The 13148-nt window shown below is 42.1% G+C and overlaps 1 protein-coding gene across 7 annotated transcripts in view; it reads right to left on the bottom strand.

Annotated features, from left to right (window-relative positions):
- Positions 1–894: 894 nt before the first annotated feature.
- The window catches only part of GAB3 (GRB2 associated binding protein 3), a 110009-nt gene continuing 97755 nt past the window's right edge, over positions 895–13148 (bottom strand). For all 7 annotated transcript variants that reach the window (XM_037908495.2, XM_043522692.1, XM_007060232.4 and 4 more), the window contains 4 exons: positions 12626–12707; positions 10632–10734; positions 9253–9366; positions 895–8172 (listed from right to left, as the gene is read on the bottom strand). In XM_037908495.2, coding sequence (XP_037764423.1) covers positions 8056–8172; positions 9253–9366; positions 10632–10734; positions 12626–12707 — 416 coding nt within the window. In that variant the 3' untranslated portion in view covers positions 895–8055. The remainder of the gene's footprint in view (positions 8173–9252; positions 9367–10631; positions 10735–12625; positions 12708–13148) is intronic.

Below are 13148 nucleotides of genomic sequence, written 5' to 3' on the forward strand. Positions count from 1 at the left end.
CAGCTCTCATAGTCCATGACTCTTATCAACAGCAGAATGGGTATCTAGCAAGGACCTACAGTTCTCAAAATAACAGGAGCTCTAAGTAGCCAGTAAAATATTTTCCAAACCTTCTCATCACTTGTGAATATCTAAAAGGGATGCTAATGTTGGGACGCTTGGACTTATCTTGTTTTGGCCTCAGTGCTCCTCAGATATGTATGTTACAATGGTCCCAATCTTGCCAGCATTTGTGTGTGGAAATCCCATTAAAATCAACAGGAGTGCTGAGCGTCGATCGATTGCAAGATTAGCCCAAATAATAACCGCACTTTCTATTTAGGCCGGGATCCAGCAAAGCATATGCTTCACTTTAACTTCAAAGCATTTACAAGCAGTTAATTTGTGTGCGCAACACCCCTGTTTGGTCAGTATTATTCACATGTTAAAGGTGCAGGAACTGAGGCCGAGAGGCTATGGCCCAGAGCCTCAAAGGTATTTGGGCACCTAACACCCACTGAAATCAATAGGAATTAAAGGTATTTAAGTGCTTAACTCCCACTGATTTCAGTGGGAGTTAGCTGCCTAAATAACGTTGAGGATCTGGGCCAAAGTGCCTTACCCACGGTCATCAAGAGAAGTCAGTGCTGGAGCCAGGATTAGACCGACGACCTACCCACCACCACTTCTGCCTCTCTCTCTCCCAATTGACACATCCCAAACCACCCGCAAATGATACTTCTGATAGGTTGTTGCACAAAATCAGTTTGCAGACAGAAGATGCATAAATGGAATTTACCATGAACCTTTCACATGCTAACAGGAAGAAAGAGTGTTTAAGAGAATGAATAAAAAAAGTGGAAGGGGGATATTTCTGTGAGCAGTCTAGATAATCAAAATCACTAAAGATCAAGATTAAATTTTATCTTAGTTTATTAGAAAAAAAAGGAACACAGTTTAATGTGCAAATATATACAACAAACATCACAATGAAACAGCAGGAAGACAGAGTCGCTCTCCTCTGTTTAATGACTTTTAATCCTTCATACCAGAGATGACTGTTTTAATGCTTTCCCAAAGATTTACATATACAAAGTGTAATGCTTTGTTTGCACAAGACTTCATTTATTTATTTATTTTTATTTGATCAACAAATACCCTGGCTTTGAAATTGAAAAAAGTCTGTTATTTTGGTGACTTTTTTTTTTTAACCTGAGGAATTCTGCAGAACAGGGGAACAAAGAAAAGGCATTGCCCTGCACTTCATTCTGATCACAGCATCTGATGGTCTTTTAATTCCTAAGCCACTGAATTATTTAAAATGAATGCAGTCCCCAAACCCACATCTATTACAGCACTAGCAACAGTGAAAAGAAGGAGCTCTACCCCTGGCTGAAGTGAACTGATTGAAAACACTGGTCTTAAGTTAGAAACATGTTGAGATTTTTCAGTTATAATGCAATCATTTCTGCCTCTAATGTAATTAATGCTGCTGCATGTGATGGTGGCCTTAGAACTAAGTGAAAAATATATTTTATCCTCTGAGCAAAAGGGTCCTGGGGTCCTGCAAATCCTTGCTCAAATCATATAGACTGCAGAATATGGCTTAAGCCCCACACAGGAAAGAATCTGAGCATGTGCTTAATTTTAAGCAAGCACTTAAATCCCTCCCTGCTCAGCAAAGGCCTTAAGCATGTGATTAAGCAGGGGCTCAAGTGCTTTGTTGAATGAGCACCGTATTGTATTGTAGCATACAGGGGATGTCTATGCTGCAGCTGGGAGGTGTGATTCCCAGCAAAGGCAGACAGACCTGTGCTAGCTCAGCTTGAGCCAGCACGCTAAAAATAGCAGCGTGGATGTTGCGGCCTGGGCAGCAGCTGGGGCTAGTTGCCCAAGTCCAAGCCCATTTGCCCCAGGGTTCTGAGTTCAGATGGCTAGCCGGAGCCGCTGTCAGTTTCACACTGCTATTTCAGCGAGCTAGCGTGAGTCTGTCTGCCCACACTAAGAATCTCACCTCCCAGCTGCAGTGCAGACATACTCACAGAAATTGAGAAACAATAGTTCAAATCTGCTGTCTCTACTGAGATCAGTGGAAGTTCTGCCTGAGTAAAAACAGCGGGGTTTGGCCCAAATTAAGGAGTTAGAATTGTATGGTCCATCCTGTATCAGCCTGCTATTCACAGAGGCAGATCAGCTCACGCTAACAAAGATTTACAAATGGGATGGCAGATTCTTCAGAGCACCGTGTGGCTGATTAGAAGGGATCCTGCCTCTTTAAGGGATAGCACTCTCAGGCAAAGGAAGACACCGGGGGAAACGGTTTTCCTTTTTCCGATGAGTAGACATTAATGCTCTCGCTCATAAACCTGCTGTGTCCAATTGCTTGGAAAAATACAACTGATCAACATAACATTCCAACCACGTGGATCTCTCATGAGAAGCACATGGACTAAAACCACTTTGCTTGTTTACTTTTCACTTTGCCATGCTACTGAACTTCATCTGAATGCTCTATTGAACCAAGCTACATTTATAATTAAACAAAAGTCTAATGCTCCCCTCTGGCTTAAATAAAAAAAAAAAAGTGGTTGGATAAGGCACTGCTGAAGGACATGTGCTGGACCATGCCTTCAGCAGATTCCCCCCAAAAGACAATTTAAAAAGAAACTACAGCCCCAGCTGCTGTTAGCTAGATTGCCCCACCGAGGGCCACACCTCCCTCTTCATCTGTGTTCTTAATTTTTTTAAAATAAATAAATAAAAATAATGAAATAATAAAGAATTAGCCCCCAGTCAAGGAAGGGTGCATTCTGTGCTTCAGTAAGCTGCGGTTTGGCTGATTCCATAACTAGTACTAAAGAAGGATTCTCAGACTAGGTAACGTTTTCAGATGTGTCACTGTTAAAAGCTAAACCCATTTCCAGGTGCTTTTCGCTTCCCTCTCTTCTTTGGCTGAGGGTCAGTGATGAGAGTGTTAAAGTAAATACGGGCTCCTGCTTTCACTGTAATACCTTTTTTCTCCTGCCGTTAGGTCATAGTGATGCCAAGAGTTCTGATGGCACAATAACACACTGTAATGCCATAGTAATTACAACTACCTAACAGGTGGAATAGCTGATCTACAAGGGGGCGCAACTGTATTCAGACTGGAACCTTGAACAATAGCAGGTTAATACACAAGTGTACTGGAAAATAACGCTGTTACTCTAGTTTGTCACACTGTGGAATTCTCCATTTGAGTAAGAAGGAAACACCCAGTTGTTTGCAAAAACACGTTTCATTGTGATCAAGGTGCGGTCAGCATTGCTTTTAACTTTCACCAAAACCCAAACTCAGTTGCTTGCATTTCCCCACATTATACCCACATGTTAATGCCGATGAGAGTTACCACATATATCAGAGGGAAATGGATTGCTACACTGGATCATGGGGGGAAAAGTTAGTTTCTGGATAAAAAGTGAAGGTTAAAAGCAGCACGGCCTTGCAGGGTCAGGTGTGGTGCCAGTGGCAGGCAGGAGGTACTAGATATAGACACTAGATATAGACCCACGTTCAGGGATATTCAGATCCAGGTTTATGGTTGGGGCCCATCTCTCAGAAACATTGATGGAAAAAAGAACGAGTGCTTGCGGCACCTTAGGGACTAACAAATTTATTAGAGCATAAGCTTTCATGGGCTTCAGCCCACTTCATCGGATGCATAGAATGGAACATATAGTAAGAAGATACTGTATATATACACACACAGAGAAGGTGGAAGTTGCCATACAAACTGTAAGAGGCTAATTAATTAAGATGAGCTATTATCAGCAGGAGAAAAAAACTTTTGTAGCGATAATCAAGATAGCCCATTTCGACAGTTGACAAGAAGGTGTGAGGATACTTAACATGGGGAAATAGATTCAATATGTGTAATGACCCAGCCACTCCCAGTCTCTATTCAAACCCAAGTTAATGGTATCTAGTTTGCATATTAATTCAAGCTCAGCAGTTTCTCATTGGAGTCTGTTTCTGAAGCTTTTCTGTTGCAAAATTGCCACCCTTAAGTCTTTTACTGAGTGGCCAGAGAGGTTGAAGTGTTCTCCTACCGGTTTTTGAATGTTATGATTCCTGATGTCAGATTTGTGTCCATTTATTCTTTTGCGTAGAGACTGTCAGGTTTGGCCAATGTACATGGCAGAGGGGCATTGCTGGCACATGATGGCATATATCACATTGGTAGATGTGCAGGTGAACGAGCCCCTAATGGTGTGGCTAATGTGATTAGGTCCTATGATGGTGTCACTTGAATAAATATGTGGACAGAGTTTGCATTGGGCTTTTTTGCAAGGATAGGTTCCTGGGTTAGTGTTTTTGTTGTGTGGTGTGTCGTTGATGGAGAGTATTTGCTTCAGGTTGGGGGGCTGTCTGTAAGTGAGGACTGGTCTGTTTCCCAAGATCTGTGAGAGTGAGGGATCATTTTTCAGGGTAGGTTGTAGATCTTTGATGATGCGCTGGAGAGGTTTTAGTTGGGGGCTGAAGGTGACAGCTAGTGGCGTTCTGTTATTTTCTTTGTTGGGCCTGTCCTGTAGTAGGTGACTTCTGGGTACTCTTCTGGCTCTGTCAATCTGTTTTTTCACTTCAGCAGGTGGCTATTGTAGTTTTAAGAATGCTTGATAGAGATCTTGTAGGTGTTTGTCTCTGTCTGAGGGGTTGGAGCAAATGCAGTTGTATCTTAGAGCTTGGCTGTAGACAATGGATCGTGTGGTGTGGTCTGGATGAAAGTTGGAGGCATATAGGTAAGTATAGTGGTCAGTAGGTTTCCGGTATAGGGTGGTGTTTATGTGACCATCGCTTATTAGCACAGTAGAGTCCAGGAAATGGACCGCTTGTGTGGATTGGTCTAGGCTGAAGTTGACGGTGGGATGGAAGTTTTTCTCTCCTGCTGATAATAGCTCATCTTAATTAATGAGCCTTACAGTTTGTATAGCAACTTCCACCTTCTCTGTATGTGTGTGTATACATATATCTATATCTATATATCTTCTTACTATATGTTCCATTCTATGCATCCGATGAAGTGGGCTGTAGCCCATGAAAGCTTATGCTCTAATAAATTTGTTAGTCTCCAAGGTGCCACAAGTACTCCTGTTCTTTTTTCAGATGCAGACTAACACGGCTGCTACTCTGAAAATTGACAGAAAAGACACTTTCTAGACTCCTCAGTGACTCTTCAGTGCATCTGCCAAAGTTTAAATATTTCAAAGAAGTAAGAATAGTGGGGGAAAACATCCCCTTCTATTTTTCTTTAAAACTTTTGACTTTGTATTTTTCTGCTCCAGAGTATTTTTCTTACATCATGGAAGAACATATTCCAGTAAAACACAGAATAGTTTTTATTAAAGTTTTACTTTAAAATGACTGAGAAGCTATCTCGCTATCACTGAGCATTTGGGGGCCAGGGCAGTGTAATGCAATTTCATTCCCCCACTTCTAGGGTAGCACCTGCTTTGATTTGTACCTCTCACTGCTCCTAAGCGTGCTGCTCTCTTGCTGTAAAGCTCACCTTGTCTTGTGTTTCCTTGTCAGTACTTCAGTATGCACAAAGCACATTCAGCGACTGACCATTTGCATAGCCTAGTGTTTCCCGAGGGACGTACCGGCCGCTGCTTCCCACAGCCCCCATTGGCCTGCAGCGGCAAACCGCGGCCAGTGGGAGCCGCGATCGGCCGAACCTGTAGACACAGCAGGTAAACAAACCGGCCCGGCCTGCCAGGGGCCTTCCCTGAACAAGCGGTGTCCCAAGTTTGGGAAACACTGGCATAGCCCAATAGACACAGGCGGATATCTTGCCTACCTCCTCAAAATAAAGGGAATGCTTTTGGGCAGGAAGGCAAACCTCTTTGTAGGTGTGGTACTTCGGATCCGTGCCAGCCTCCACAGAGGTGTGCTCTGTACCACTGAGCACAGGCAGGCTCCCTGAATCCTGCCTCTCATGCAGCAAAACTGCATCCAGGATAAAGCTGGTTGAAGATTTCCCTCTTTCTAACCTGTTTATCAACAGAAAATTGGTTTTTCAACAAAATTAAAATTTTCACTAGACGCGTGCTTTCTGCAGAAAATATTGAGCTTTTGTCTATATCTTTCTGGCCAAAATTGGCATTTTTCAGCCAATTTTTTTTTTTTGGACAAAAAGTCAACCTTTTCTGCAGAAGGCAGAAACACCCCATTTTCCAATCAGCTCTAATCCATGACACTTGGTGCCTGCAGACTGGGGTGTGTGATTTGCCTCCGAGTCAATAAATGCACGGGTAAACCCTGTCATTCTCACTAGCAAAACTGAACGAACATTCATCGCAGAGTCACAAATGTGTTTTGCTCTGATGAAGCAGCAAGAACTGCAAACACTTCAGCTATCTTGAGGTAGGAGAAAATGATGTTTCCATCAACTAAGCTGCCCTCTACTAGCGGTACAGTGAGAATCAGGTAGTCATCGCTTTCAACCTTCCTATGGGCCCAAATGCGTGACAATAATACAAAATGCATGAAACATATGATAGAAGCTTGAAAGGACATCAGAGTCATTTCTTTGACATAAACAACATTTTTTCTAATCCCAGTTTGGTAATTCAGCATTTTTTGGATGTCAATAATTTACAGTAACATAGTGTGATATCAGCAGGTATGAGGAGGAGGAATGTGAGTTTGGATCCAGCATGAAGGAAAATCCTTCATAAAGCTCCTGATTCTGAGGTCCTTGCTCACAAGAGTGGTCCCAGTAAAACCAGTGGGATCTCTTGCATAAGTAAAGACTTCAAGACTGAACCCATTGAGATAACTGAAGGGTGCTGCACTTTCTTGATTTGAACTGCCTGTGCACATCTTGAAATAAGGATTTTAAGCAAACTAATAAAGTTAAATACATTATAAAACATACACTTATCTGATCCTGAGATTGCCCCCATAAGAAATACTAAAGAAAATAAGCTTCCTGAATACAGGTCTTCACATCACTGAAGTGTATTAAGTGGCTGTTTTACAAGGCAGAGTTGCTCGCCTAACAATGCTACTTCCCTCATTATTACCTGAGTTCCCGACTAAGACTGTGTTTCCTAATTACCTCTTTTGCTAGGATGAGGCTAACAAAACGCTCAGGTCGATCACCGTTATCAGGAATTTTGTTTGCATTTCTTCTTTTGCAGTTCAGACAAAAACATGCTTGATATTTTGCCAACCTTTCCAAGGCTTGTAGAAACAGGCTCATGCACAGCTTCCTTTTTTTATTTTTTGGCCAGCGAAGAATTGTGTGTCAGCAGCTTCCTGTCAGAGGAGCTGCCGTGTTGTGCTGAAGAAAGTCCTCACACCAGAGCGAAAACATCGGGAGCAATTGGACGGAAACGGTGATGACGTGAACCGCAACAGAAAGAAGAAATTCAATATGATGAACGTCAGTCGGGGTGCTGACTACCACGCATTCCAGTTCCATCAGTGCAAAGACCTATTTATAGTCTCTAACAGTGTCACTCAAAGTCAGACATTATATCTGGGGGAAAAATATTCTCCAAAATTCTGTTTGCTTAAGCACTCTCTCTCTCTCTATATATATATATATTAAAAAGTTCTGCTTTTTATTATTTCAGTATTTTAGCCCTTGGTCGATTAGTCACCAACACCTGTCCGATACCAGAAGCTATAAGCAGCCTTAGCACCTGCATATTTGTAGAATATCAAAAAACAGCCTTAGCAACAAGGAGTTACATAATACAGGGAGAAGGCGGGGTTAAATAGATAAATGCAACATGTAGTGGCATTTGTTACCATTAAATGTGTGACTCCCGCAATCAGGCCATAAAACTGTACCATGTAACTTGCTTGCAAGGGGTGGCAAAGAAGATTAATGTGTTACTTTAATAATCCTATAAACCACTCATTCAACATACTATTTCCAGCTGAACTTGAAGGTTTTCCCTTAAAAATGTGATTCCTCTAGAGACCACCAGGTTCTTACACTCTGTCTGCCTTTGAACTCTGCTGTTACAGCTGTTTGGTTAACAATGTTGTTCCAGTGCAAAAAACCAAACCCCAATCCTTCCTCCTTTAAACTTTAGATTGCCTCACATCTGTCCATTCCTGTTTAGTGTTCTGTAGGGCTTGAGTCTTCTGTTCATCTACCTGGACATAGTCTACTCTCTGCTCTTCCGAGAGAAAAGGTTTCTGTAGGACAGAGGAAGAACAATTGTTTTATATTAGAGAGAACACGGATGCTAGTAAAACTGGTTTTGTTTTCTATTCCTCCTTTTCTTTCTTTCCTGGTTGTTTCATTTCACCTTGAAGTTACAGTGACATCAGCTGACAAGAGCATTGCTTTGCAGTTTGCTTTACATAGAATTATCCATCTGTCACCTTGTCACCCTGCCCAGCATAGTGAGATAGGAAACACGCTGTATGGGCTAACTCCATCCCAGAGCAAGGATAATTATTCTCTTGCCTTTAGTAAGATCCTGCTACACTGATGACCTGCATGAATTTTAACCATAAGAGAGTTTAAATTAAAGGAGGCCTAGAAACCTCAAGTCAATCCCCCCAAAGGAATATTAACAATACTGATGGTTAAAATGATGTAAAACAAAAACTCAGCAAACTATCAAGTCTATACACTTTATAGTAAATTTATTTGCTTTTCATTGTATTCTTTCTTTGTCCATCATTGTCTATTTAAATTGTAAGTTCTTTGGAGCAGGGATCTTATCTTCGGACTGTGTCTAAAGAATCTAAGACACTTCTGTAATGACATAGATAATATTAATACATATTTTTGCCTTGTTACAAGATCTCATATCATGTCTTCCTGTGACCCTGCTCATACTCACACCACAGAAAGTTACTTTGTCATACTCACATCACAGAAAGTTACTGCAGATGGGATTTGTGGGAAAATTGGCAGGAAAGTTTTGTGGGAAACTGTCTCTTTTGAGAATGAAAAAAGAGCTTGTAGAATTCCTGCAAGCACCTACAAATATGCCCGTATGTTCTTACTCCTGTACATTCCAGTGGAGCCATTATGCCTAATGTGAATGGAATCACATTAAGGCATGAAACTGGTACCACTGTGGTTTTATCACGTTACCAATATGTTCATGTTGAGCCTGTTATGAATGCAATCAGCTGGAAAAGCATGATGGATTTCATTGTATTGAGGATACTCAGAAGTGAGAATCTCTGTCTGTTTGCCTCCATCAGAGAGAGACACCAGGATGTACAAAAAAGGGTGGTATTTGCATAAATGATTCTTACCTTCTGTACAGGGGATGGGGAAGCGGAATTAAAATCCAATGCTAAGTAATCAAGGTTGGACTTCCTTGACCATGGGAAAGCACCACTGCATGGAGATGTTGCCTGGCTGTGCTCCTGTTGTGGAAGGAGAGAAACTTTTAATGAGTAATTCAAAACCCTTAAATCATGATCCTAAAAGGAAAAAGACCAGACTGTTTAGTATTATTCCTAATCCAGCAGTAAGCAAAGAAAGAGAGCTCTGGCCCACATCATTTGTATAGTATGTCAGGGGATGCATGCATCAACTAATTGCAAGATCCTAACAATGTCTAATTATGTGACTGTTCAAAGAAATTCAGGAACTCTGATTTGGGGTAATTACAGGGCAAAATGGGGCGGGGGTGATTTTCATTCAGGTTTAGCAAAACATCAGTAAGGATTTTGTTTTGCAAAACCAAAACCTGGGATGTTTTAACATCTGGATCCCATTTCATCTAAGCCATCAAAGTTCTGGGGGTATGGATAAATGGTTCTGGTTCATCTCTCACAACTGAATATCAAAATGGAGAGTCACAGACGATCACAAACATGTTAAAGGTTTTAGCTTTTTGAACAATACAATTGGAGTGTGATTAGGACTAGAGCTGAGCTGAGTAGCTATTGTGTAGGTTCAGATCAGCTTCAGGTTTAGTCTGGAGCGAGGGGGTAAGATTTCTGATTGGAGCGGCCAACCATGTAAACTCTTTGTGCAATCATTCCCAAACTGGAAGTGGAAAGCTGGCCCCTTCGGGCTTTGGATTTGGAACCAAATCTGCCAGAGCTGGCTCAGATCTAGGCATCCTAGATCAATCCCCATCTGAAATTCGAAGGGGATTAGGTTCTGGCCTATTTCTAGACATGGCCAAAGAATGAATGAAGAAAAGGAAGCCACAATGTTTTTGTTTTATGTAATGGGAAGTAGGGTTAATGCAACTAAGACTTTAATAGGAGTTCTCGTTCTATACAACACTGTGTGTGTTCCTTTAGGAAGTGCACTGAAGATTGTCTGTCATTTCCCAGGAGATTCTGCAGGGGGCCCTTGTAAAAGGTGAAAGGACTTAGTTGTCCTTTGCCTTTAATGAGCTCTCATGTAAGTAAGCCTGATCCCAGTGATCTCCTGCAACTGCTTGGCAACATTTGTGGGGGGAACAGCTGAGATCTGCACAGCAGAAAAAAGGCTTCCCTTATCTCTTTGTAAATCAGACCCAGTGTCTTTAGTTTAAAACCATTTGATTTTTTTTAAAAAGAGGGCAAAGGACAAACCTGCTGAACATTTTTCTTAGAAAATGAACTTGGGAATTCTCAGGGCATGTGACAGAGCAGAACAGAGCAAAGGATAGCTGTGTGAAAATGAAGATTACCATTTGAATGTAACTTTCTTCCTCTTCTCCGGAAACGGAATTGGCAAATATTCTTGCTGAATTAATACCGTCTCTATCTGGAGAGATAAAGCTCGTTCGATTGCTAGGAAGAAAAACACAGGAGAGGTTAGGGAAGCAAATAACAGATGCTCTGAAAAGAAGCCAAAGTCTGACATGGCCCATATGGCGAATAAACTCACCCTAATTCTGAAGCCTTAATGGAGTGGCCATCCAAAAATGGTTTTTAGCTATAAAGCATGTTACAGTTACATCAATAACATCTCCGGTGGATTTTCTGGGATTTATCTTGACACTATAAAAGTTTGCCAGCTATGGCATGACAGAAAGCAGGAGATATCAGAGCAATTCTCCAGCAAGGAACGCAAATGAAGGCAGACATTCATCTGTGTAATATGTGCTGATGGAGCAGTTACTTTGTTGTATGGGTACCACCGTTTCTGAGATTGAAATGAATTAATCAGCTACTGTAGCTGCCTGCAAAGCAACTTGGCTGGCTTTGAATGCAGTACAAACACATGTTATCTGTGCTTTGGAGTTGTCTGCAACTCAGTTCTTTTAAAAGAAAAATTTAGCTGCTAATCTAACTGTCAGAAGCTGTCTGTATAATGTAATTCAAACCTACTGCAAATCATCACTAAATTACTGCATCTTGGCCAATACGACTAGTTAACCAGAGATTAGCTGTGTACTTCACACAGCATAAACAATTTAATCCAAACAGTTATCCCTTTGGGTGTCACTTTATTTGTTCTGAGCACATTTGGTCATTTAAACTTGTTTGGTTTGTTTAGTATCAAAAAACTGGTTATTTAGTTGACAATGAATGAACTCCTCAATGCTCCTCTTCCCTGCAGACCTTGTATAGCAGTTGAATGTGTCAGAGTTCATTAACCATGGCACGCTAGCAGGGATGTTCATGCGGCAGCACTGAATTTGTGGGATTGTCGAATATGCCAAGTACAAAGCACCTCAGGGGTTAGCCAGATTTTAACTGCTAACCTGGAAGCCTGGGGAAGATTCTGATTGCTGGCACCAGATTACCTGGCCCTGACAGACTGTGTCAGCTTCTCCCAGATAGCAAGCCCTTCCTCTGAGTACCTGCCATGTTAGCGAAAAAGGCAGTGTTTGGCATGCCACTGTTCAAGTGCCAGGCACTAAAAGGATCCAAACAGGGAGGCTTGTGAGAATTCTCTGCTCACTCAGGTATTTTCAAGGGGAAACTGGCAAATCCCTTCAAACTTTCCCCATCAGCTCTGAGAACTTACTGTCACCATTCCCCATGCCAGCATGCTTCATCCCACATCACTGCTTTGATCCTACCAGCTAAGAATTCCTGGCTGTGACTCGCTTTGAGGCCCACTGATACTTTGTCATCATTTGGGGAGAGTGATCCGAGGCATTCCCTCCACCCCACAACTGGTTTGCAGTGACATTAAATGAGGAGCAGGAATCAAGTCTCCATTTTGTCATGGCAGCACAGAACGTTAGCCCCAGATCATCAGGCTAGCCAGGCCTTTAAATTGGGTTTGTTTTCCCTTTGCCACATTAATCTTCTAGAACAAAGATGTCTGCTCTCCTCTGGAAAAATATGAGAAGTCATGAGGGCTAACATTATGGCAGCTGTACCAGAGAACAGAGTAGCTCCAGCCTTCTAAAAAGTTACATAAGGAGGCTTCACAAGAGACAATTTAGGCTTTCAGGTAGTGCTAATTTGCAAGAGATCCAAACCACAGAATTTCTCACAGCACAGTCTGAAGGGAGTGCACTGTGTCTGTCTTTAAAAGGAGCCCCTTTTTTATGGCAGCAAAAGCCTGTAAAATGCTGGAAGGAGTCCCATGGAATTTGCATAGCATGTTTGTTTATAGACTTTGCCAACAAACTATTTCTTGCGGAATGTGATAAGTTATTTATAACTCCATTTCACAATGCTTATGCTTCAGGAGGTTTCAATGTCAGGTTTCTCATCCACTTACTAAGGCACAGTCCACATCCTGGTCAAGGTAGCGTGTTCCCGGATGGTGGAGAGGTTTCTCAGATCCAGCGGAGGGGGTCGTGCTGCAGATGGGTACAACAGGAATTTTAAAAGCAGGATTTATTAATGGCTCTAATAACATAAATAAATGGGAGACACGTCCCTCAACTCTGGGGGGGCCAGAAGCCAGGTGGTGACTCTCCTCCCCTCAATGTGGCCTTGGTGAAAAAACTGCAGAGAGGAACCAGCCAGATACTCCAGCTGGTAGGGGCCGAAGCAGCCAAAGCAGGAACCTTCAGATGCTCAGAGAACTTTCCACATTTATGACTGGACCTACTCTGCCTTGTGCTGAATGGTTGTTTGCTCCAGCTCCCTCAGTCTCTTCACCTCAGCTTCACTCCAGACCTGCCCTTCTTACCCTCTTCTGCCCTGTCCCGTTCCCCTCATCTCCCTTCCTTTCCTATTTAGCTGGTTGCCTCCTAACTAAACTCTCCATTCCACCTGCCAAAAAGTCCTGGAACTAA

Source organism: Chelonia mydas, chromosome 9 (genome assembly GCF_015237465.2).
Source record: "Chelonia mydas isolate rCheMyd1 chromosome 9, rCheMyd1.pri.v2, whole genome shotgun sequence".
In the NCBI taxonomy this organism is placed as follows: Eukaryota; Metazoa; Chordata; order Testudines; family Cheloniidae; genus Chelonia; species Chelonia mydas.